Below are 26,068 nucleotides of genomic sequence, written 5' to 3'. Positions count from 1 at the left end.
GCGATGCTGTAGTTTTTTTACTGTAGTAAAAAAAGGCGTCTGGCAACGGCGCGGACATCTTTCATTTTTTTTAGAAGAAAGGCTTTTAGCGCTTCTACTAGTTGTGGTTTTAAAGACATTCAAGTCATTTAGAACAGAGGAAAGAGCCGCAGCGAAGTTCACTTCAGACGCCATTTTTGTGACAAACTCGAGCCCTTTTCAGACGGACATTCTGGAACATGTGTGGGCAATTCAGTCCGGTTTTTAACCAGAACTGTGTTTTCAGACACACCACTTTTGTACCTGAACTTGTCCTTTCGCCTGCCTTCAAACAGCAGGGAAACGTTCCAGAAGTCTGGGGGGGGGGGGGGGGGGGGGACGGACGGGGACGACATGGTACGGTGGGTGTACATGCGTCATTTACCCAAACAAAGCTATTCAGTCAAACATGGCTGACAAAGAGATAGAATTCCTCTCACTGATCGGACTTATGTTAAGCATAATTCTGCACACACGAAGACGCATAAGAGACCTGGATGATGAAGCTCAATGGTTAATGAAGGAATCACGGAAGCGGTGTGAAGCGGTCCGTCGCGCGTCTACGAGACGGTACCGTAGGAGGCGAGCTGCCATGGTTCGCCGCATGCTACAGGAGCGAGCTATCTAGGTGTGCACAGCCTCCCCCGGTCCCCTCCTCCTCCTCCCTGTCCGGAACTCGACCTCGCCAGTCTGAAGCAGCCACCCTGTCCGTGACAAGTCCGGACCTGTTACTAGGGGCGTCGTCCGGTTTAATTACGGAAAACGTTATCCAGATGTTTGTATTCAGACACAAAGGTCTTAAGGACAGAGTCCTGAACATTTCTGCTTTTCAAGGACTGTCTGAAGGGGGCTTCGGTGTTGTGGTGTGTGGCGTATACGCTACTCGGCGCTGATTGGCTCGGTTAGAATTCTCAGGGGGCGGGGTTATTTGAATAGCACAGTTTCCAGACCCGTTAGGAGTCGTCTGGCAGGCCGGGCTAAGTTTCCTACTCTCCTTGCAGGGTTTTCTGAATGCACTGGACTTAAAGCTGCGGTGCTTTTTTTGTTTGCTCTTCTGCAAAATGTTTTAAAACGGTTGCACAAACACAAGAAATCACTGCAACAGTTTGTAAATAGATGGTGACATTTAGGGACGTAAGAAAATATTCATGCACCGAAATATCGCAACATTTGTTATGTTATGGTACTGAATCGACATTAAAAGCAGTTTATCCATTTTTTAATTGAAAATTTGTTCATAAACATTTACATGCGATTCAAACTCTGACTGCTAGGTGGCAGCAGGTTTTACCACATAGTACCAAATGGCCTGTATTTGTATAGCACCTTCTTAGGGTTCTACAACCCCCCAATTTACCCATTCACACACACACACACACACACACACACACACACACACACACACACACACACACACACATTGATGGTGATGAGCTACACCATAGCCACAGCTGCCCTGGGGCGCACTGACATCGGCGAGGCTTGCTGAACACAGGCGCCACCGGTCCCTCCGACCACCACCACCAGGCAAGGCGGGTGAACCGTCTTGCCCAAGGACACACCAGCAGCATTCTCTGGTTGGACCTGGGATTGAACCTGCAGCCTTCCAATTACTGGACAACCTGTTCTACCTTGTGAGCTTCTGCTAAAAGAGTCTGACCTCATCTACCCATCCATCTAGGGCAGCAGCCTAAGCACAGAGGCCCAGACTTCCCTCTCCCCAGCTACTAGGGCCAGCTCCTCCGGGGGAACCCTAAGACGTTCCCTGGCCAGCCGAGAGACATAGTCCCTCCAGCGTGTCCTGGATCTTCCCTTCGGTCTCCACCCAGTTGCACGTGCCCAGAAAACCTCACCGGGGCGTCCAGAAACTGAGGCCCTGTCCACACGTAGCCGGGGATCTGCCAAAACGTAGATATTTTTCTACGTTTTGGCCTGTCATCCACACGAAAACGGAGTTTTTTCACACGAAAACGGATCTTTTTAAAAACTTCGGCCAAAGGGAAGATCTGCGCTTTCTCCGTTTTGGGTGTCTGTGTGTGGACGGACAAAACCGGAGTTTTAAGGTCCGCAACGTCAGTTTCCGCGACAAAAAATGCTGACATCACGTGTGCGACCTGTGTTTACACTAGCCGACAGCACGGAAGCCCTCAGAGCTGCGCTCTGTCACTACCCGATCCATCAATTGTCCAAGCGCTTTCTGCTTGTTTGTTTTTGCAAGTGGAGTTACTGCTCCTTGCGGAAGACCACAGACGAAGGACGAGGTTAAGAACGGGGGAAGTACTGCCGCCTACAGGTCTGGCATGTCCACAACAACGTATTTATCCGGGTACGTGTGGACAGAGTTTTTTTTTTAAACAAGGTGGTGTGGATGCAAGTTTTTGGAGGGGCGGATATTCGTTTTTTAAAAAAACCCGGCTACGTGTGGACTAGGCCTGAGATTTCTAATTAAATTCAATCTTAAAAATTGCAAATAACATTTGGCTTTTAGTATCACAATAAATCCTATCACCAGATTCCTGCCAATACACTCCTAGTGACTTCCAAGAGGTGACTTTTCAAACAGGCTAGTAAAAATCTTCCTTTCGGTGTCTTACTCTTGAATTGGATATATTGCAGCAGTCTTTGGTTGAATTCTTTTCACTGGAAGCTAAAACAGCAGAAATAAAGAGAGACTCTTACTGTTCTTGCACCAGTCATTTGAGCCAAGGCTTCTTGAAGTCTCCTCCCATCGTTGTGCTGGTCCAGCTCAATCACCTTGTAGGTTGCACCAATTTCATTGAACACATTTTTGGCCATCTTACAATACGGACAGGTGGTTTTGGAGAATATCACAACACAGTTATGTGACACCACATCCTAAAAGGTTGGGAAGACAAAAACTAAAACAATTCAAATATGATAAAAACAAAGCAGTAAAAAAAATGGTTGCTTGGTGATTAAAATATCAGTGAAGAGCAAATTGTGATGCAATAGAAAAAACATTGAAGTTGTAAACAAATAGATTTGCTATGTAAATAACCAGTGAAACCCAGCTAATACGTTTACGTTTCAACAAGTTTTCTAATAAAAATACACCAAAGTGCTACAAACGGTTAATTTACAAGAACAATCTAAGGGTGCGAATTGTTAAATGTGTGTGCCTTCATAAATACCTGCTACATTCCTCCTGATCTTACACCCGACATTAGATCAAAAACACACACGCATGGTTCTGAGCGCGTTGTGAATTCACACACGGCTGCTGCGACAGATCCCAGCAGGAGGCAGATCTGCATCCTCAACTTACCTGAACAAACTGCACACATGCTGTGCTGGAGAGACTCCCGGGAGTGGACGAGGTGAAATTCCCCATTCTGGAAAAGAGAAAACGGTGTAAGCAGCTAGTGCAGTTTCACTTGACGTTAAAGTAGAATCTAACTCACAGACGGGATAAACACCATCACCTTAAAAATGGGAAGAAAGCAAAAGTAGGGGGGAAATTAAGCCCCAAAATTTGAATAAAAATCACATAAAACGCCATAACTGGTGTTGTGAATAGGTCTGTCAGCTTAAAAACAAACAAATAGTAACTAACACTGCCTGACACTTTCTGCAACTCCTAGTAGGTCTTTGTGGTGAGTAATCCAGGATTACCCACTACATAAATCTCTTCACAGCCCCGGTGACACACCAGCGTCTGTAAGCATCCAAACACACGAACCCGGTGGGACAAATCAATCTAGGACGCAGGAGAATTACTGACCCAGTCTCAAAGCACCAAATTTGGTGTTCTATATCAATCATCACACTAAAAACATTTCTATTATTCTCTTTATTTATGCATTAAAAGATCCCCATCTATGGCTAAATACTATAGTATAATCAATGCAAGCTTTTTTTAAAGCAGGCGTTAAAGGAAAACACAATATTTATTACAAATGCGAAAGGGAAGACATGAAAAACTATTTTAATGTCTAAGATGAAAAGCGATATTCGTGTAAAAAAAACAACATTGTGAGTCATTCATACGTGAGCCGAAGTTTCCACATGTATTCACTGAGTAAAAGGAGCTTCAAATTGAAATAGTCAAATGACAAATTTCTGCTCAAACACTTGTTTTTAAAACTGATGTAAAATATTGATAGGACTCTGGGCGCGTGCTGGACAAGCTTTGTTTGTGGAGATGGACTCTGGGCGCGTGCTGGACAAGCTTTGTTTGTGGAGATGGAACCTGTGTACTTGTACTTTTTTAGACTAAATGTCATATTAAATGTTGACAGTTAACGTAGTCCACATGCTATGATATTGTAAATATCTAGCCAAGAAGGAAGTGAAGCTAGCGGGAACGACCTTCGGCTGCCGGTCCACGTCTCAACAAGCTCAGCTCGAAAAAAACATGGCGAACATAAAATATACTGCCGCCGAAGAATCTGAATGCTGCTCAGGATAGACCACACGGATAGCATGGATGTAGCTCTGGAGTCTGAAGCGTAGCTTTCCTGTGTTTGCCCCTAATGCCTGACGCCCACCTTTAAGTTACTGTCATGAAGCTTCTTCTTCGTGGTCTTTTTCTTCTTCCCCGTTTATTTATCAGTTTACGGTTGGAAATCCAAATACAGGGCTCACTACCGCCACCAAGCGGAATGAAACAGAAGCACACGACTTTCATAAAATAAAATAAAATAAAAATCATAATTAAAATAAAATACAATAAAAATTAAATAAATAAAAATACAATAAAAATAAAATAAAATATAAAATAGAAATGAAATGAAATAAAATACATATCTTACTCTTTATAACCTAGTTTCTGCTTTATAGCTTTTAAACACCATTTGTTTCTCTCGTAGGACATCTCAATATAGGTAAACACTCAAAATCATGAAACCTCACACTGGTTTTATTGTCCCTTGGTTGCAGCACGTGCAGTTTGAAGCTTTAATTTCTGATTTGGCAAACTACCAGAAAACAAAAGAGAAAAATATCCTGTGCCTGCAAAGTCTTTCCATCAATAATCCACCTCAAACTTGAAAATTGTTTCAGTGTTCCAGCCACCTTTAAACACACACACACACACACACACACACACACACACACACACACACACACACACACACACACACGCACACACACGTTATTTACACTTGAAATGCAGAAACAGGAATAAAAGTGAAGGTTCAGATTTCAGAATGATTACTTAAGGTTCCAACCACTGCCATTATTTACCAACCTCTCTTTTAAATAAATTTTTTTAAACTGTTTTATAAAATGTACATAATAATTAATAATTTCATGATTAAATTAAAGCTTTTTTTCACTAGAACTTCTACTGATCCATCTAGAGGCTGTAAGATCAAAGTTTTATAGCATAATTCTTGTAGAACAAATACGAGAGATGGCACATGGCTAAATTAAAGACAAATGCATAGTAAATGATGAGGTATGCAAAGCTGCGGTCTCTGTGGAGGACTCGCTGTTATTCAGCTACCAGAACCAGAATATGACGAAACTGATTTATTGTATTGTAATGCTGCAGTCGCTGATTTGACAAGTTACAAGAATTAAATATATTGCACACTTATATTCTCCATGCTGCAAGCACGTAACTTTAACAAAGCTCTTAATATTTTTGAGTTCTTCCTCAGTGTGGTGCACATTTCTCAGCAGGTCATTGGTTGTGTCTCAAGAGAGATTTGCAATGACAACAATAACAATATCTTAGACATTACACCTGCTACAAGCTTTTTTTTCACATTTATCAGCAAAAGCTGTCAAAGTCAAAATGAAGGTCAGCTTTTGCTATAAATGCCCGACACACCATCAAATTAAAAAGTGGATCCTAAATGCAATGCAGCAACAACCGGCAGCCTTTCCTTTCACCGTTTCGTGTCCCACGCATGAGGATGTGCAGAAAAGTTCAGAGTTCCTTCTTGTTTTATTCTTTCTCCTTTTGCCTGCAGAAGGCCAATAAATCAATCACGAACCCAGAAATATCTGATGAGGCGGCCTTTTGTACCTCCTTACTCGTCCATCTCGGAAGGTTTTCACAGTTTTAAACAAATCAGCAGGTCTGCACTTCCAGGGCTTCGTATCCAGACGCGAAACCAGACAGCGTTGCAATTAAACACCTGCTCACAGCATCGATGCAGATTGATTGCCAGGGAGGACTGGATCAACTCAGCACGCCGCTAGTCGATAAGGCCAGTGGATTCCACGAGCTGAAATACTTCCTTCCATCTCATTATTCATGCCAAACGTTTGGCTTTCTTTAGGGAGAAAAAAACGACTCCCTTCATCATTCCCACGGAGACAGGATGCTTTTGAATCACTTTCATTTCAAGCAGATCAAGTCATTATAACCTGTAGTGGAAATATTCCATCACAAAAGCCTGGTCAAGCGCTGAGAGAAAAACTCATTTTCTACGGCTGGCTAAATGGTTGCCGTGGTAACGGCCTCTAGAAGAGATAAAACACCGCCCAACAGCTTCAAATCGGTTTTCGTAGAGAAAAGAATGAGAAAAGCATTTTCCACTGAGAATAATCTACCAACGAAAACATCCTACAGGCCGGTTATGCACTTTTATTTTAATGGGGCCTGATAATCACAAAGTGCCATTTAAACGCTGTTAGTTTCATATTCACCCGCGACACTTAAACGGGACGTAAACGAGGATGAAGCGGACAGGCCCACTCAGGAAAACGTTCCGTAATGATGCATGCTAAGATATGTCAAAGCTGCAGCCGTGCGCCGACACGTGGAGCTAGAGTTTGTTTAGCTGCTGGTGGAGGGACTTGCATGACGGACTATCACAGAAAAACTGCTATAAACGGGTCGCCCTTCAATGCATGAATGCAAAAGAGTAATGCGGGTTGCTTTTCATGCAATAGAGCACATTAAATGTACTTGTCAGTGTAAAAACTGCTGATTGTAACTCATATCTACCTTCTCTGCTACGAACAATGCCTCCAAATCTGAACGCTTTAGGAAATTTCTGACGTTAGTCAGGAAATGGACTCTGCTCTCCGTGGATAATTTGTCTTTTGTAAGGAATGAGCAGCCATTAGAGTGATCTGTATCTCATCTTTCACTGTCATTAGTCTTGTGATGCCTCACTGTGACAAATTAGAGCGAGCGTGGGGTAAGTTGTTGACATTGCTTTGTCTGGATTCCATTATTCGAGCTACACACCTGTGGAGGACATTCACAGCGTCTCCTCTGGCTTCATTTATTCATGTCATTTCTTCATTGTCAGGGTCGGGCGGGGTCAGAGCCAATCCCAGCATACCAAATCAGGATGTCACATTCGTGCTTATCAGCAATCCAACACCGCAGAATCACCCCCAGTCTGTGTGTTTGGCTGCATTGTTGGAGGAAGCCCACACAAAAAGCACAAACCCATCCACCGCCGGGAGGCGAAGCGCCGCGCACGGCGAACGAGGTCGAGTGATGCTCAACAAGAACTGGTTTGCACTAGAAGGACCGCAGTGAAATTCAAAAGGAAGTGTTGTTGTTTCAAACAACCACACTCCAGTGAACCGCCGGCCATCCAACAAATGGAAAAGCAGATTATTATTTAAATAAAGGGATTACGATGTGCATTTTTACTAATTCTCTCCAGGGTAACGTTAGGAAGCGGAACCATGCCAACAACCACATAACCAAATGCTCACGGCAGAAAAATAAGGGAAAAGAACACAAAGAATGAGAACGTAGCTGAAGAGTGTTAAAATACCCGCAGGCGTCCTCTCCTGAAGGGTCATCCCAGGAATATGACCTCTATCTGAACCTCCAGGTCCACCTGCTAGGACGTAGAAGGTGGAGTGATTTCTGTTGCCAGACTCGTCGGTTCCATAGTTCTCTATCTCGAGTCACACAAGTTTGTCTGTTTGTGTGTGTGCATGGTTGTCTTTCCTGTTTATACATGACGTGCAGACTTGGGGTGAGTTGAGATGAACATGCTGTGGGTTCCTGATGTCAGGTAATCAGTCAGGTAATAGTAGATGGGTTTAGACCACATATTACTGTTGTCCAAATGTTTATTTTCACTAATCTTAAAGGGACATTATGGAAGTTTGACAGCCAAAACATGTATAGAAATAATAAATGTCTTCTTCATACATTCTCCTGCAATGCCCTGGTCCTGTAGAATGAGCCCTGGCATTTTTACTGTTATTGCCTGTTTTTCTGTAAAATCACAGAAAAAGAGATGCTCGGGTCGAGCAGGCTGCTTCATGCGCGTTCACGCTCAGGCATAGCCCGTAGCATTTGCTATCCGTAGCTTTAGCAGCAGAGAGAGGGGCAGTGCCAACTCAGCGACTTTGTCGCTGTTCCTAACGCCTAGTGACAAAGCTAGCTACATTTCTGAGGACCCTTAGCTACTTTCTGTAGGACTTTCTTCTAGATATTTCCTGCAAATTAGCAACAAAATACCCATTTTCGCTTTGAACCGTTCTTTGAACGTTGCTTCAGCTGTCATCAAGGACATAATTACAAAAGACATCACTGGTGCTTTAGCTCAGCTAGTACAACGTTGGACTCTTGTGCAGAAGATCTGGGTTTGATTCTGGGTGTGAACATAGTTTATTTAGAGTTTCTTTTTTACATTAATGGTATTTTTTTACAGTAAGATGCCCAGGGACAGTTGATAGAAGACGGCTATCCTGTTTGCAGCACGTGCAGAAAAAGTGTCTGTGAAAGGCAGCAACGCTTCAAATCTCATGACACATCTGCGTGACCATCACCCACAACTCTACAGTCAACGCAAGGCAAGCTAACGTTAGCGTTTTAGCTAAAATGCGTGATCCGAGGATTTGGGTTGAGGGAGAATGCAACGAGTCGCTATATAAAGCAGCCGCAGCGCCGCTACCTGCTTATAAACCGTGTCGCGGACACCGCCATGTTGAAATGATGCTATGCATTACGGGGCTCCCAGGGGCCGATAAGAGTTGGTCTCTCTCCGAGAATAATTATGAATTTAACAATGATTACTGCCTGATTACATTTTCCCACATCTGCAAAGCTCACTGGAAGGACACAAACCGAGGACAATATTTTCCTGATATAGGGTTTATTACTCAAGTAAGGGTAAAAAAGTATCTGATTAGAAGGCTACTTGAGTACTGAGTATCATCTGATCTAATATTTTTAAAATGCTGACATCAAACAGACAAGAAATAAGAAATTATGGGCAAAAACGTATTTTAAAGACTAAAGGGGAAAACATGTAAACAAATAAACAACATAATTACAAAATAAAACATTTTAGGCAAAATTTAGACACAAACTGAGGACAATATTTCCTGACATACAGGGTTTAATTAATTGTGTGAAAATGTAGCACGTTAAAAAAAATACGGCAATAATACCGAAAACCGTGGTAATTTTGGTCACAATAACCGTGAGGTTAAATTCTCACACCGTGACAACCCTACTTCCTGTTGGATTGCACCCTGCTCTGTTGTCGGAGTCCTTCATAACTCTGGTTTGTTCAATGACCAGGTGGTCTCTGGACGGACCACCGTGCCCTTGATAAGGGGGGTATGTAACGTGATGAAGGAGCCTTTTCTCACTGTTATTATCCTCTAACCACAGTTCCCTTTGACACAGCGCCAGAGTGCATGAAACAGCCTCAATGTGCAGCGTATTCTACATACTAGAATCAACACTGTTTGCTATCAGTTGTTAGATTCTGAGAATGACCAAGCAAATTAGCATATGAGGCTTATATCATGTATATGTCAGGTTCGGTGGGCTGAGCTGGAGTGGTTATGAGACCCAGGCGCGGAGAGAATGGTGGATGGAGACTGATATGTGGCAGCGTGGGAAGTTCTCTTCCCGTATGGTTTGTAGAGTTAGTGTCTTAGGTCTTAGAATGGCTTGGCGTCTATCGTTAGATGATGACTGAGTGCCGGCTCCGCTGTGACAGGTCCTTAAATAGGCTCAGCGGGATGACGTCACCGGGAAGCGTCGGTGACAGGCATGCTGGGAACTGGAGTGCAGCGCCAGCCCGGCCCGCAGAGGAGGTTAAGAGGAGGAGTTCATGACAGGACCCCCCCCCGCGAGGGACGGCTCCAGAAGGCCCAGGGCGACGAGACCAGAAATCAGCCAACAGGGAAGGATCCAGAAACGAGCGGGCAGGCTCCCAGCTACGTTCCTCCGGACCGTAACCCTGCCAGTCCACCAAATACTGCCATCCACGGCCCCGGCGGCGGGCGTCCAGAATCTTGCGGACGGTATAGACGGGGTCCCCATCGACATCTCGGGGCGTCGGCACCCGGGCCGGAGGCGGATGGAGAGGAGAAGACACCACCGGCTTGAGCTGTGAGACGTGGAATACCGGGTGCACCTTAAGAGTGGAAGGGAGGCGCAGCCGGTAAGCGACCGGACAGAGGACATCTCGGACTGGGAAGGGCCCCAAAAAGCGAGGCGACAGCTTCCTGGAACCAGCCGGAAACCGGAGGTTTGCGGTAGAGAGCCAAACCCGGTCACCAGGCTGGAACACAGGGCCGGGCCGGTGGCGGCGGCGGTGTTGTCGGGAGTACTCCGTATTAGCCCGGGTGATGGCGGCGCGAGCCCTGATCCAAGCGAGACGGCAGCGGCGGACCATATCCTGAGCCGCCGGAACCTCCACCTCTGGCACCTGATGGTCAAAAAGAGGGGGCTGGTATCCGTAGCAGGTCTCGAAGGGCGATAGACCCGTGGCGGAGGACGTCTGGAGGTTGTGAGAGAGCTCCGCCCATAGGAGGTAACGAGGCCAGGTGGACGGTTGAGACGAGGCGAAGCAGCGTAAGTAACGCCCAAGCTGCTGGTTTGCTCTCTCCGTCTGACCATTAGTCTGGGGATGATAGCCTGACGACAGACTGGCGGAAGCGCCCACCAACCGACAGAAAGCCTTCCAGAAACGTGAGATGAACTGAGGCCCTCTGTCAGACACCACGTCCTGGGGGAATCCGTGGAGCCTCACCACATGATCGAGGAGGAGCTCCGCCGTCTTCTTAGCCGTGGGGAGCCCTGCCATAGCCACTAAATGCACAGCCTTCGAAAAGCGGTCGGTGATGGTGAGGATGGTGTCCAGGTGGTCGGCAACGGGAAGCCCCGTGACAAAGTCCACACCTATGTGCGACCACGGCCTTTTAGGCACAGGGAGCGGTTGCAATTCCCCGGCTCCAGGTTGGGTGGTGGACTTAGACCGGGCGCAAGTGTCACATGCAGCGGTGTATTCACGCATGTCTTTTCTCATAGAGGGCCACCACAGGGCCCGGCGGAGGAACTGGAAGGTACGAGCCTGGCCTTGGTGTCCCGCGAGCCGTGAACTATGCCCCCACCTCAAGGCCTCCTGTCGACACACGGCCGGAACGTAAAGGCGGTTAGGAGGCGTCTCTGGGGGCGCCGGGTTAGGTCCGGGTGGAGGAGGATGGGCTCGCTTACAAAGCGGCGGACCAGCTCATGGAAGGCAGCAACAGCCTCCGGGGAGAGGCGGAAAGGGCGAGGCTGATTGGTTGTTTTCGTCAGGGAAGTTAATGGTGACGCCAGGGCGCTGAAGTTGCGGATAAACCGGCGGTAGAAGTTGCAGAACCCCAGGAAACTCTGCAACTGCTTCAGGGTCTTGGGTAGTGGCCACTGCGCGACCGCCTGAACCTTCTGTGGGTCCATGCGCAGGCCCTGGGAGGAGATGATGAATCCCAGAAACGAGGTGGACTCCTGGTGAAAAGCACACTTCTCCAGTTTACAGAATAAGTCGTGCTCCAGGAGGCGTGACAGAACGGCTCGAACATGCTGGGTGTGTTCCTCGGCCGTGCGGGAGTAGATGAGGATGTCGTCCAAATAAACAAAAACCCAACGACCCAGCATGTCACGGAGGACATCAGTGATGAAACGCTGGAAAACGGCAGGGCTGTTGCAGAGGCCGAAGGGCATGACCAGGTATTCATAATGTCCAGTGGGTGTAATGAAAGCGGTTTTCCACTCCTCTCCTTCCTTTATGCGGATGAGGTTGTATGCACTGCGGAGGTCCAGCTTGGTAAACAGTGTGGCTTGGGCAGTGGCGTCCAGAGCCGTGCTCATTAAGGGAAGAGGATGGCGGTCCCTGATGGTGATTTTATTCAATCCACGATAGTCTATACAGGGCCGGAGGTCACCTTCCTTCTTCTTCACAAAGAAGAACCCTGCCGCCCCAGGAGACGTGGAATGTCGGATAAACCCCTTCTGGAGAGCCTCATTGATGTAAGCGTCCATCGCCTGGGTCTCTGCCGGGGAGAGCGAGAACAGCCGACCCCGAGGCGGGGTGGTTCCGGGCTGAAGCCTGATCTCCAGATCGTAGGGGCGATGAGGAGGCAGCTTGGTGGTAGGCTCCTTTGCAAAGACCCGAGCCAGATCGTGGTATTGGGGTGGAAGGAGTGTTAAATCCACGTCCTTGGGTGGTGTCTCCCTAGGTTGTGATCCTGGAAGGAGTGTTAAATCCACATCCTTGGGTGGTGTCTCCCTAGGCTGTGATCCTGGAGACGGATGATGAAGGCGACAGTTAACACCCCATGCCATGACTTTACTGGTGGACCAGGAGATGTGAGGGTCGTGGAGGCGGAACCAGGAATGACCCAGAATGAGAGGAGTCGTAGGGGCGTGAATGACCAAGAAATGAAGGGTCTCTACGTGTTCTCCGATGGTCATCCGGAGGTTCTGGGTTCGGTGCGTGATCGGATATGGCATGAGAGGGCGCCCGTCCACTGAGGTGACGGGAACGGGATGATCGAGGAGGGTGAGTGGAATCTTGAGCCGGTTGACCAACCCCTGATCGATAAAGCTTTCTGCAGCTCCGGTGTCGAGGAGGGCCACCAGGGGGACCGGTCCTTGGCTCAGCTGGAAGGAGACCGAGAGGGTGGTGTGATGAGGAGCTGCATGAGTGGAAACTCCGAGTGAGGCAGCTCCTACACCGACCCGGAGGGACCGTTTCCCGGGCGTATGGGGCATGTTGCACGGGGATGACCCAGAGCCCCACAATAGGCGCATCGTCCCTCCTGAAAACGGCGCGCCCGTTCCTCGGGGGGCAAATGACCCAGTTGCATGGGTTCCTCCATGGGTTGGTTCTCCTGACGGCGGGGGAAAGTTCGGGATTGTACGGGAACCGCCCTCACTCCTGGTCTGGTGAGGAGGCAGCGGTCCAGCTGGAGAGCCAGGTCCACCGCCTGGTCCAGGGTGGTTGGAGCCTCGTGACCAATCATGCCCTCACGGATGCGGGGTGACAATCCCTCCAAGTACACAGCCTTCACCGCGGCATCACCCCAGGTTAGACGGGCAGCGGTGGTCCGGAAGCGTGAGGTGAATTCGGCCACGGTCTGAGAGCCTTGTCGAAGCTGGAGCAGGCGTGTCTCATCTGCGACCTCGCTGCTGGGATGAACGAATGCCTTCTTCAGTTCTTTCACGAAGGCTTCATAGTCGTTGCAGACTGGGGACTTCTGATGGTACAGAGCAGCCGCCCATTCACCGGCTCGCCCAGTCAGCAGGGAGGTTAACAGAGCCACGCGAGAGCAGGAAGTCGGGTAGCGTGCCGGCTGACACTCAAAAGTCATTGACAGAACGGCCAACATGCTCTCCGGGGATCCTTTAATCCCATCCCATTTCTCTGGGAGACTTAGATACGGCTCCACCACGTTAGGAGTGGCAGATGACTGTCGTTGGAGGGCTGAGGAGAGTTGGACTACCAGTTCGGTGACGGAATCGAGTTTGGATGCGAGGCGATCAGTAACAGCACGCAGCTGATTGTTCTCCACACGGAGTTGGGCGTTGTCCGCCTCCTGGCGTTCTACTCGGCTGAGCAGCTGCGCTACCTCAGCTCGCAGCTGTGCGATCTCCGCTGGGTCTACTCGGGACTCAGTCATCCTGTCAGGTTCGGTGGGCTGAGCTGGAGTGGTTATGAGACCCAGGCGCGGAGAGAATGGTGGATGGAGACTGATATGTGGCAGCGTGGGAAGTTCTCTTCCCGTATGGTTTGTAGAGTTAGTGTCTTAGGTCTTAGAATGGCTTGGCGTCTATCGTTAGATGATGACTGAGTGCCGGCTCCGCTGTGACAGGTCCTTAAATAGGCTCAGCGGGATGACGTCACCGGGAAGCGTCGGTGACAGGCATGCTGGGAACTGGAGTGCAGCGCCAGCCCGGCCCGCAGAGGAGGTTAAGAAGAGGAGTTCATGACAGTATAAATATCAGGATACTTATATAATCTGTAACCCAGAAGCTAGAACCTTAATGAGGTATTAACTAATTGGCTTACTAATATGATCCATCCTCAATTTAGATAAAATATAAAATATAAATTAAGGAAATTAACAATACTAATTAATAGATATCTAATTAACTAATAGATAATTTCATAATGAATTATTGGAAGGGTGAATAACTAAAATAACGAGTTTAATATTAAACATCGGTTAAAACAAGAATCTTGAACATCACTAACAGAAACAGAAGAGGAAAGCTGTATACTATTGGTCCAGGTGGGAATCTGAAATTTCATTGGCTGAGAGAAATAAGTCCCGCCTCCGCGAAATAAAACCGTGCGACGCAGCTGAGCGAGAGGAGAGACAAACGGCTGTGCAGCACGCAGATACAGAAAGCAAAGACTGAGCGGTTAGAGAGAGAGAGAGAGAGAAAAAAAAAAACAACGGTCGAGGCCGTGAAGAACCCTGATTTGGGTGCCGCATAGATAGAGGGAGAGGCGGACTTGACTCCTTCTAATAAGAGCTAGGAACTTGGAACCAACGCGGTGAGTAAAGAAAAAAGAAGAGAAAAAGCTAACGATGCAACTTAAAAAAAAAAAGGAAACTTAAATAGCTTATCAAATTAATTCCATTCTTATAGATTTGTGTGGAGACGACAGAGTGAACCAATCCTCTGTAGGAGGGAACCGTTGGAGCGCGTTGGTGAGTGAATGAGATTAAATTCAGTAAATTATTAAATTCAAAAAGCTAATTACAGCAACCGAGGTGACAGCAGTGGGCTGCTAGACGTTAGATCCCAGGAGTTAACATCTCAAACTACCAGTTAACGGTGGTAGGGCATATAGGAGTTAACGGCTCAAACCGCCAGTTAACGGCGGTAGGGCATATGGGATTCCCAGGAGTTAACGGCTCAAACCGCCAGTTAACGGTGGTACGGCCTAGATGTACAAGGTCCTCAGGGGCGTTATAGCTAACGCCATAGAATTAGCAATGCGTCCCTTAACCAAACATTTAATAATAAAAAAAATAGATAAATAAAAATAAATAAAAGCTAACTGATTAGGGAGGAATTATTTTACAAAGGTGGACCAAAGGACCAGAATTTATATTTTGTTTAATTTTGTTATAGAAAATTTTATTTATTTATTTATTTATTTATTTATTTATTTATTTATTTATTTATTTATTTATTTATTGTGTTACAGATATACAAGGTGTCACAATGCTGTATAGAAACACAACTAAATGTATCCTTGTTGTCATGAATGTATTTCTTGTTGAATAGTGTAGAGTAATAGAATCTAACTGAGCCTATTGAGCTGAACAATTGTTGTCATATGTAATTATATTTCCAGAGCTACTGAGAATTATTTTAATAGACAATCAAATTGATGTTATGTTAGTTGAACTGTGAACCCAAACATGATTGGCTATGCCAATAGAGTGAAGCATTTGTTTAAGTCTGTAAGACTTTATGCTGTGATGTGACGAGAAGGGTCGATGCCAACTCGCTAACAGTCCTGTTGTTTACAGGCTGGGTTTTTTTTTTTCCTTGGGTTTGATCCCGACTCCTATGATCACTCACTTGGAACGAGAACTGGATTTCTTCCTGACGAGGGAGATGGCGAGCCTTAACCACTGAACGAACCAGGACATCTCAAGTAACTGAAGAGCAGACTGCTCTCTTCTGTGAACAATCTCAACGGTGTGGTAGGAAAAAATCGCACCACCGGACTCTGACTTTCACCCCAAGCGTGGGGATTTGACTTGACGCCGGCTGACTTGTGACTCATATGATCAAATCTCATACCGACCATTTTACTATTGTCGATTGTTTTCATCTGTTTTTGTGTGTTATCTTTATGTGTTATATTTCCCATTATTATTAAAATTTAGTATATAAACCGTTTCATGCTATACCCGTGACTCCAGTCATTCTTAAACAACCTCCAATTCTCCCCGAACCTAATTATTGGCCCATTTGTTTATTTTTTCTTTTAATTATCTTATTGTATCCTGTAATCCGGTTACATAAAACTTGGCGAGCCAGCCAGGAGAATTGTAGAGTTGTTACCTTAGCTAACCATTGACTGACATCATAAGAGTGCCTGGAGGTCACAGTGGTTTGCCATTTTGGCATTATTGGTACTTTTGAGTGTTTTAAAATGGAAGTTGTGAAAACAGAAAAGGTCAAAGTTTCAAATGCTGTTTTAATCAGTGGGTTAACTGATACAGACCTTGATAACGAAGTCTTTGGGTTTATGGAAGGATTCGGACCAGTTAACAGGCGCATTAAGTTACCAAACTGTGATCAGATTATTGTGGAGTTTCAACATGAAGCCACTGTTAAGGAATTAAAGAAACAATGTTTACCCTATGACAAACCTTGTACTAGGAACCCAGATGTTTTCTTCCATATTCAAGACCTAGCCAGCGCGTACAGTCTAGAAACTAGCACATCTGCCACTGATGCCTATCTGTCAGAGCTCAGGGACATAGCTGCGCGTAGCAATCAATCATTTAAAGACCTTCTAATGGAGGAACTGGCAAAAATTGGGGAATCTTTAGGAAGGGATACCCATGCATCTGAACCAGTCACTGAACCAGAGCCAATGCTCCATAGTGACCAAGTTACATATTCCCTGCCTTTAACACCAGAAGTTAGCTATATGAACAACTCAAAGGACAATTGTCCACCTACAGATACTGGAAAACAAAACCCTTGCATTCCACCAAATCTTTTAAACACACCTGAGGTTCAGCGAGTTATTGTGGAACACATTGTTAAAAGCAGTGAGGTTATCCCTCCGCCTACTTCACAATACAGACTAAAACCGTTCTCAGGGCGAGTTCCACACCCTTCTTTTGAAACTGACTATGATACTTGGCGTAGTAGTGTAGTGTTATGCATAAATGATCCTTCACTCACCAAGTCCCAAATTGTACGAAGAATCGTGGAGAGTCTGTCAGCCCCAGCAGCGAGCATCGTTAAAGCTCTTAGTCCAAAATCCGACCCGGAAACGTACCTTGAACATCTCGATTCAGCTTACGCAGCTGTCGAAGACGGCGACGAGCTCTTTGCTCGCTTCTTAAACACAAACCAGGACAGTGGTGAAAAACCTTCCGATTACTTTCAGAGGTTATACACCTTGTTAAACCTAGTTATTCAGAGGAATGGAATTTCCTCCAGTGACGCCGACCAGCAGCTGCTCAAGCAGTTTTGCAGAGGCTGTTGGGACAGCTCGCTGATTTCAAACCTGCAACTCGAACAAAAGAAAGACAACCCGCCTCATTTTACAGCACTTCTCCTCAAACTGCGCACTGAAGAAGACAAACAGGCTACTAAAGCAGCACGCATGAAACAACACTTAGGGGCACAACGAACTAGAGTGTATTCAAATGTGCAAACAACATGCTCTCAGAGTAAAAACACTTGTGAACTGGAAATAGATGATAACTGTGATGACTTACGCAAACAAATCGCTGAGCTCAGGAGCCAAATTGCACAGCTTAAGGTTAACAACACAGATAAAAAGGCAAAGAAAACTCAAAAAGAGTCAAAACCCCGTGTGGGGACTAAAATTCCAGATGAGCCCAAACAGATTCAGCAGATAACAGCAGTGGTGCCCAGACCAAAGCCTGGATACTGTTTTAAGTGCGGAGAAGATGGGCACATAGCTTCTAGCTGTAGCAACGAGCCAAATCCAGCACTAGTTGCAACTAAAAGACTTGCTCTTAGACAGAAGCAGCGCGAGTGGGAGATGTCAAAGCCAATTGCTCAGTCTCCTCCTTTAAACCGGTAGAAGCTCCTATCGTGGGACGGATAGGTGCTAAAGTAGAACCAAGTCCCTCTAAGGAAAGGACAGAGAGACTTTTTTGCAAGCCAGTTCATGCTCATTCAGTGCCAAAACTTCCCAAAAGATTAGTGGGTGGGCGATGCACAGCTACAGTCTCAGTTAACAGTGTTGAATGTAATTGTTTACTGGATTCAGGGTCCCAGGTAACCACCATTGCCAATTCTTTTTACCAAGAACACTTACCTGACCTCTCAATTAAACCCATCAGTAATCTGTTAGAAGTCGAGGGCGCAAACGGTCAAGCAGTTCCTTATTTAGGATACATAGAGATAAGTGTCACATTTCCAAAAGAGCTCGATCAGTCTGGACTTGAGTTACCTACCCTTGCGTTAGTGGTTCCGGATATAAGCTCAAACTCTGATACACCACTACTCATTGGCACAAACACACTCGATCCTTTGTATGAGCAATTGTCTGCCAATAACTTACCTGATTCCAAGGCACTCTCTTATGGGTACCAACACGTGCTAAAAGCCTTAGCAGTCAGAAAAAAACAAAGCAAAGATGGACGAGTTGGTGTGGTGAAGCTTCGAGGGAGAACCCAAGAAGTTCTCCCTGCAAATAAAAAACTGTTACTAGAAGGGTTTATGCAACCCAGCCAAAACAAGCATGAGCCTTATGCACTCATTGAACAACCCACCAATGGTTCTCTACCAGGGGGTATAATTGTAGACTGTTGCCTCATTTCCTTACCTTCACATGGTCCATACAAAGTACCTGTTGTACTAAGAAACGAAACTAACCATGACATCACATTACCCACTAACTGTGTGATCGCTGAGTTAGTTAAAGCCGATCGTGTTATGCCATATCCAGAACCTGACAAAAGTGATCAGAAAGTACTTGCGGCGTGTAGTTCGCAGCAACAGACTTCACCTTCAAACCCTCCTCTCAGTTTTGACTTCGGTACTTCGCCCTTGTCCGAAGAATGGAAAGGGAGGATCACCAACAAACTTAACACTTACTCCGATGTGTTTTCGCACCACGATCTTGATTTTGGTCATACACAACAGATAAGACATCACATCAACTTAAAAGACGAGACCCCATTCAAACAGAAATCTCGGCCGATCCATCCACATGATTATGAAGCCGTGAGAAAACATTTGGAAGCCCTCTTGGAAACCGGTATAATAAGAGAGTCGGAGTCTCCATTTGCCTCACCAATAGTGGTAGTTCGGAAAAAGAATGGTGAGGTACGTCTATGTATAGACTATAGAAAGCTTAATCTGCAAACCATTCGCGACGCATATGCCCTGCCTAACTTGGAGGAGTCCTTTTCTGCTCTCGCTGGATCACAGTGGTTTTCTGTGATGGACCTCAAGTCAGGTTACTATCAAATAGAGATGTGTGAAAAGGATAAACCTAAAACTGCTTTTGTTTGCCCGTTTGGGTTTTATGAATTTAACCGTATGCCACAAGGAATAACAAATGCTCCAAGCACTTTCCAACGGGTTATGGAAAAGTGTATGAAGGACATTAATCTGAAGGAAGTGTTAGTTTTCCTAGACGACTTGATCGTCTTTTCCAACTCCTTGGAAGAACACGAAACCAGACTTTCTCACGTTCTTGAACGGCTTAGAGAATACGGACTCAAGCTATCACCAGATAAGTGTCGTTTTTTCCAGACATCTGTGCGTTATCTTGGACATATAGTATCTCGAGATGGCATAAAAACCGATCCAGATAAGGTGGAAGCACTCAAAACATGGCCGAAGCCTCAGACTTTGAAGGAACTCCAATCTTTCTTAGGATTTACCGGTTATTACCGACGCTTCGTTAAAGATTACTCAAATATTGTCAAGCCACTAACATCTCTCACGGCTGGTTATCCACCCAAACGGAAAAACTTTAAAACACCACCATGTAGATCAAAGTACTTGAACCCCAAAGAACCCTTTGGGAATCGTTGGAGCCAAGACTGTGAGAAGTCCTTTCAAACTATTATTGAAAAACGTACCACTTCGCCAGTTCTTGGCTACGCTGACGCAAAACTCCCATATCTAGTACACACAGATGCTAGTACGACCGGACTCGGTGCAGCGCTATACCAAGTGCAAAACGGTGTCACACAGGTAATCGCTTATGCAAGTCGCGGTTTAAGCTCTAGTGAAACTAGGTACCCTGCGCACAAGTTGGAGTTTCTAGCCTTAAAGTGGGCCATAACAGATAAGTTTCATGACTATTTGTATGGGAACACATTCACTGTCATTACTGATAATAATCCGTTAACTTACCTCTTAACAACGGCAAAACTCGATGCAACGAGCTATCGTTGGCTAGCTGCGTTGTCCACCTATAATTTTGACATCAGATACCGTGCAGGTACACAGAACGTTGACGCGGATGGCCTGTCTAGGAGGCTGCATGATAAACCTGAAGACAACTCAAAATTCACTGAGGAATGCCAACGACTAGATGAGTTCCGATCTCATCTTTTATCCTCTGTCAAAGAAGTCGAGCTTCAACTTCAAGCCGAAGCAGTGAAGGCAACATGCCAAAAGCACATGGTCTTGGATGAGGCTGATTCTCCTTGTGGTTTAGTTCAGTCACTTGCCATGTCTGCAGCGGCCATTCCAGACCTATTCCAGTTGGAAGACAATAGTGACAGTTTCTTTGCTGTGCCCAAGTATAACCATGCTGACCTTGTCTCCTTGCAGAGGAAAGATCCAACCATTGGCCGAGTCATTCAGCTGCTTATGACTGACAATAAACCGCCAACTGATACTATTGCAGAACCCCCGGTGGTTCTTAACCTTTTGAGAGAGTGGAAACGGTTTGAGTTTCAAAATGATTTACTGTACCGGAGACGCCAATTAGGACCAGAGACATCATTGCAGTTAGTCTTGCCTGATTCATTACGTTCAACAGTCATGCAAAGCCTACATGATGATATGGGGCATCTTGGGGTTGAACGTACGACAGATCTCATTCGGTCCCGTTTTTACTGGCCAAGAATGGCTAGTGATATCGAAATCAAAGTTAAAACTTGCGAAAGATGTATCCGTCGGAAGGCCCTCCCTGACAAAGCTGCTCCAATGGTGAGTATTACCACCACCAGACCTATGGAGTTAGTTTGCATGGATTTTCTCTCCATAGAACCAGACAGTAAGAACACTAAAGATGTCTTAGTGATTACAGACCATTTTACAAAGTATGCAGTGTCCATCCCAACCAAAGATCAGAAAGCCACCACCGTCGCGAAGAACCTGTGGGAACATTTTTTAGTCCACTACGGGTTTCCTGAGCGTCTTCATAGTGATCAGGGACGGGATTTCGAATCACGTACAATCAAGGAACTTTGTTCTTTACTTGGTATCCGTAAAGTCAGAACGAGCCCTTATCACCCTCGTGGCAACCCCGTTGAACGGTACAATCGTACATTACTCAGCATGTTGGGAACTTTACAAGCCACTGAGAAACATCACTGGCGCGATTTTGTAAAACCACTTACTCACTCGTACAATTGTACAAAAAATGACGTGACGGGATACTCTCCCTACGAGCTAATGTTCGGTAGGCAGCCTCGGTTGCCTATAGATATTGCCTTTGGGTTACCGCATTTGAACAAGCCCTCTATAACTCATTCTCAGTATGTTAAAGAACTGAAGAGTCATCTGGAACAGAGTTATGACATTGTCATAAAAAACTCTCAAAAAACAGCGAGGAAGAACAAAGAACGGTTCGACAGAAACATTCGTGAGTCCACACTAGGTGTGGGAGATCGTGTTTTAGTCCGAAATCTTCGCTTAAGAGAAAAGCATAAATTAGCAGACAAATGGGAGCAAACAGTGTATATAGTTCTCAAACAGATGGAAAACTTGCCAGTATACACTGTAAAACCAGAGAACGGAGAAGGACCCAACAGAACACTCCACAGAGATCTTTTACTGCCTTGTGGTTTTCTCTCTTCATTAGAAAATGAAACAGAACGCGTTACGAAACCTAGCAGACCTCATACAAGACAGACTTCAGCCTTAGAACCTGACCCAGATGAGCCACTTGACGAAGAGGTAGATGAGTTTTATTACTCTGATCTTCCACAAGTGCTAAACCGACCATCCTATCAAATAGCGGTCACCTTGCCAAATAGGGAACTCATAGCAGATTCAGGACCGGTAAATAATATTCAACAACAAAACACACTATCCTTACACACAGGGGATCGCAAGGAACCAACCTTAGCTGGTAATGAAAATGCTGAATTGTCCTTACTTGACAAAGGCATCAACACCGAAACATTCTTACCTGACAGAATGAGTGAAACTGCGACATTCTTACCTGAAAGAGTGAAAGAAGCAGCAACATACTTACCTGAAAAAACGAAAAAAAATGAAGTATACTTACCTGACGTAGAAACGGGGGATGAAACTAACACAAACCTACCTCAATTGGATGGTGTCCTAAAGTCGCAGCAACGTGATGTAAGTTTTGAACCCATCATACACGATCAGACACATACATCTGAAAAGACCAAAGTCTTAGAGAATAGCTCATCAGCTCTGTCGGAAACAGAGAGCTCACTTCGTCCTGTCTCAGTTGAGAATCAAACCGAAACGGATGAGCATGATACTGTGCAACCAGAGATGTATGTCAGGAGATCTGAACGAAGTAGTCAGCCTCCTCAAAGACTAACTTACTCTCAATTGGGCAATCCACTAGTGACCGTAGTTAGGTCCCTTTTCCAAGGACTTAATAAAGCTTTTATTGACTCTCTTACTCAAGAAGTTGTGTACCCCGTAGAAACAATGCACAGGGACGTGCATGATATTTAATGGGGGAGGATGTAACCCAGAAGCTAGAACCTTAATGAGGTATTAACTAATTGGCTTACTAATATGATCCATCCTCAATTTAGATAAAATATAAAATATAAATTAAGGAAATTAACAATACTAATTAATAGATATCTAATTAACTAATAGATAATTTCATAATGAATTATTGGAAGGGTGAATAACTAAAATAACGAGTTTAATATTAAACATCGGTTAAAACAAGAATCTTGAACATCACTAACAGAAACAGGAGGAAAGCTGTATACTATTGGTCCAGGTGGGAATCTGAAATTTCATTGGCTGAGAGAAATAAGTCCCGCCTCCGCGAAATAAAACCGTGCGACGCAGCTGAGCGAGAGGAGAGACAAACGGCTGTGCAGCACGCAGATACAGAAAGCAAAGACTGAGCGGTTAGAGAGAGAGAGAGAGAGAAAAAAAAAAAACAACGGTCGAGGCCGTGAAGAACCCTGATTTGGGTGCCGCATAGATAGAGGGAGAGGCGGACTTGACTCCTTCTAATAAGAGCTAGGAACTTGGAACCAACGCGGTGAGTAAAGAAAAAAGAAGAGAAAAAGCTAACGATGCAACTTAAAAAAAAAAAAGGAAACTTAAATAGCTTATCAAATTAATTCCATTCTTATAGATTTGTGTGGAGACGACAGAGTGAACCAATCCTCTGTAGGAGGGAACCGTTGGAGCGCGTTGGTGAGTGAATGAGATTAAATTCAGTAAATTATTAAATTCAAAAAGCTAATTACAGCAACCGAGGTGACAGCAGTGGGCTGCTAGACGTTAGATCCCAGGAGTTAACATCTCAAACTACCAGTTAACGGTGGTAGGGCATATAGGAGTTAACGGCTCAAACCGCCAGTTAACGGCGGTAGGGCATATGGGATTCCCAGGAGTTAACGGCTCAAACCGCCAGTTAACGGTGGTACGGCCTAGATGTACAAGGTCCTCAGGGGCGTTATAGCTAACGCCATAGAATTAGCAATGCGTCCCTTAACCAAACATTTAATAATAAAAAAATAGATAAATAAAAATAAATAAAAGCTAACTGATTAGGGAGGAATTATTTTACAAAGGTGGACCAAAGGACCAGAATTTATATTTTGTTTAATTTTGTTATAGAAAATTTTATTTATTTATTTATTTATTTATTTATTTATTTATTTATTGTGTTACAGATATACAAGGTGTCACAATGCTGTATAGAAACACAACTAAATGTATCCTTGTTGTCATGAATGTATTTCTTGTTGAATAGTGTAGAGTAATAGAATCTAACTGAGCCTATTGAGCTGAACAATTGTTGTCATATGTAATTATATTTCCAGAGCTACTGAGAATTATTTTAATAGACAATCAAATTGATGTTATGTTAGTTGAACTGTGAACCCAAACATGATTGGCTATGCCAATAGAGTGAAGCATTTGTTTAAGTCTGTAAGACTTTATGCTGTGATGTGACGAGAAGGGTCGATGCCAACTCGCTAACAGTCCTGTTGTTTACAGGCTGGGTTTTTTTTTTTCCTTGGGTTTGATCCCGACTCCTATGATCACTCACTTGGAACGAGAACTGGATTTCTTCCTGACGAGGGAGATGGCGAGCCTTAACCACTGAACGAACCAGGACATCTCAAGTAACTGAAGAGCAGACTGCTCTCTTCTGTGAACAATCTCAACGGTGTGGTAGGAAAAAATCGCACCACCGGACTCTGACTTTCACCCCAAGCGTGGGGATTTGACTTGACGCCGGCTGACTTGTGACTCATATGATCAAATCTCATACCGACCATTTTACTATTGTCGATTGTTTTCATCTGTTTTTGTGTGTTATCTTTATGTGTTATATTTCCCATTATTATTAAAATTTAGTATATAAACCGTTTCATGCTATACCCGTGACTCCAGTCATTCTTAAACAACCTCCAATTCTCCCCGAACCTAATTATTGGCCCATTTGTTTATTTTTTCTTTTAATTATCTTATTGTATCCTGTAATCCGGTTACAAATCGATAGAAGTTTACACTCCAACCTGCTTGGTCTATATTTAAGCCAAAGTTTAATAATTAATTTAAGATAATTAAATTTAATAGCAAAAGTTTATTTTTGAAACAGAAGTTAGAAATCTTTGCTTTTTCAATAACCAGAAATATTTATAACGTTCTGTGTTTAATTTCAAAGATGAGGCAAAGTTTAAAAATGAAGAATTTATTACTAACAATTTTAAACTTGACGATTTGAAAACGACTATTCAGAAATGACAATTAAAAATGAGAATTCATGGATGACAGTTTACCAGCTTTGATGTTAAACTTGGTATCAAAAGCTGTACCTGTGTCTGGATGGAAAGCTAAAATGAGATGAGAGCTTGGATGCGTGAATGGATTCTCAGAAGGTTTCTGTCAGAGAGAGGAACTCGTTCTGGGTGAAATGATGGTTTTGCAGCTAAATGTTGTTACTTAGAGAACAGCATCAAACACAATCTGTGTGCTACCTCACCCGTTCAGACGACCCTTCGTGCGGATCCGGAGGTCATGGGAGGATGTTGTCAGCCTCCGGGTACTCGGTCCGGTAGAGGAGACACGAGTGGAACCGACTCTCTGGTCCGAAGATGTCGCAGGGTACACAGTCGAGCGTCTGCTTAACTCTGAAGGAGTTTTGTGTCAGCTGGTTATCGTGCGTTTATTCTAAGCTATTTTATCAGCTTTACAGAACAGCAGGTAGAGGCTTCAGGGCGGCCGTTCTCTTATCCTCAGGATGGTGGTTGGTTCACGAACTGAAGTTTTGCTGCTGGAAATTTAGTTTTAACAAACCCCTCGGAACACGCCCTCTCTCAGCAAGAAAGCTTTGGTCATGAGTCAAAGACGTGTGATGGCAGTTTACTTTTACCCTGTGGAACCCTCTGTGTGAGGCTGGTCACGTGCAAATGACCTTCTGGTTTACTGAACGCACATTACTGATTATCATGAATAATAATTATTATTATTAGCCCAAAGAATAATAAGTCATTTCAGTAATTAAAATACATTTATACTGAACCAAGAGATAATTTATGATAATGATAATAACAGTAATAAAGTCAAAGAGTTTATTAAAATTATTATTTGAAAATTATTATTGTGATCTTGAAGTGTCCTTCAATCTGGGACGGAACAGCAGCAGATATAGACGATATTCAGCAGACATCATGGCTCCTCGCTTGTTTAATCTGTGGGGCA

General features: G+C 44.7%; 1 protein-coding gene across 4 annotated transcripts in view; it reads right to left on the bottom strand.

Moving 5' to 3' along the window:
• The window catches only part of glrx2 (glutaredoxin 2), a 6,289-nt gene extending 1,684 nt beyond the window's left edge, over window positions 1–4,605 (bottom strand). Inside the window, exons 1-3 of one of the 4 annotated variants that reach the window (XM_015971146.3) lie at window positions 4,527–4,605; window positions 3,305–3,371; window positions 2,698–2,874 (exon numbers count right to left, since the gene is read on the bottom strand). In XM_015971146.3, the coding sequence (XP_015826632.1) occupies window positions 2,698–2,874; window positions 3,305–3,370 (243 nt within the window). In that variant the 5' untranslated portion in view covers window position 3,371; window positions 4,527–4,605. The other 3 variants (XM_015971148.3, XM_015971145.3, XM_015971147.3) reach the window with 3 other exon arrangements.
• Between the last annotated feature and the right edge of the window lie 21,463 nt (window positions 4,606–26,068).

The sequence above is a fragment of the Nothobranchius furzeri genome, chromosome 8 (genome assembly GCF_043380555.1).
Source record: "Nothobranchius furzeri strain GRZ-AD chromosome 8, NfurGRZ-RIMD1, whole genome shotgun sequence".
NCBI lineage: Eukaryota > Metazoa > Chordata > Actinopteri > Cyprinodontiformes > Nothobranchiidae > Nothobranchius > Nothobranchius furzeri.
This window is presented reverse-complemented; position numbering and strand designations above follow the sequence as displayed.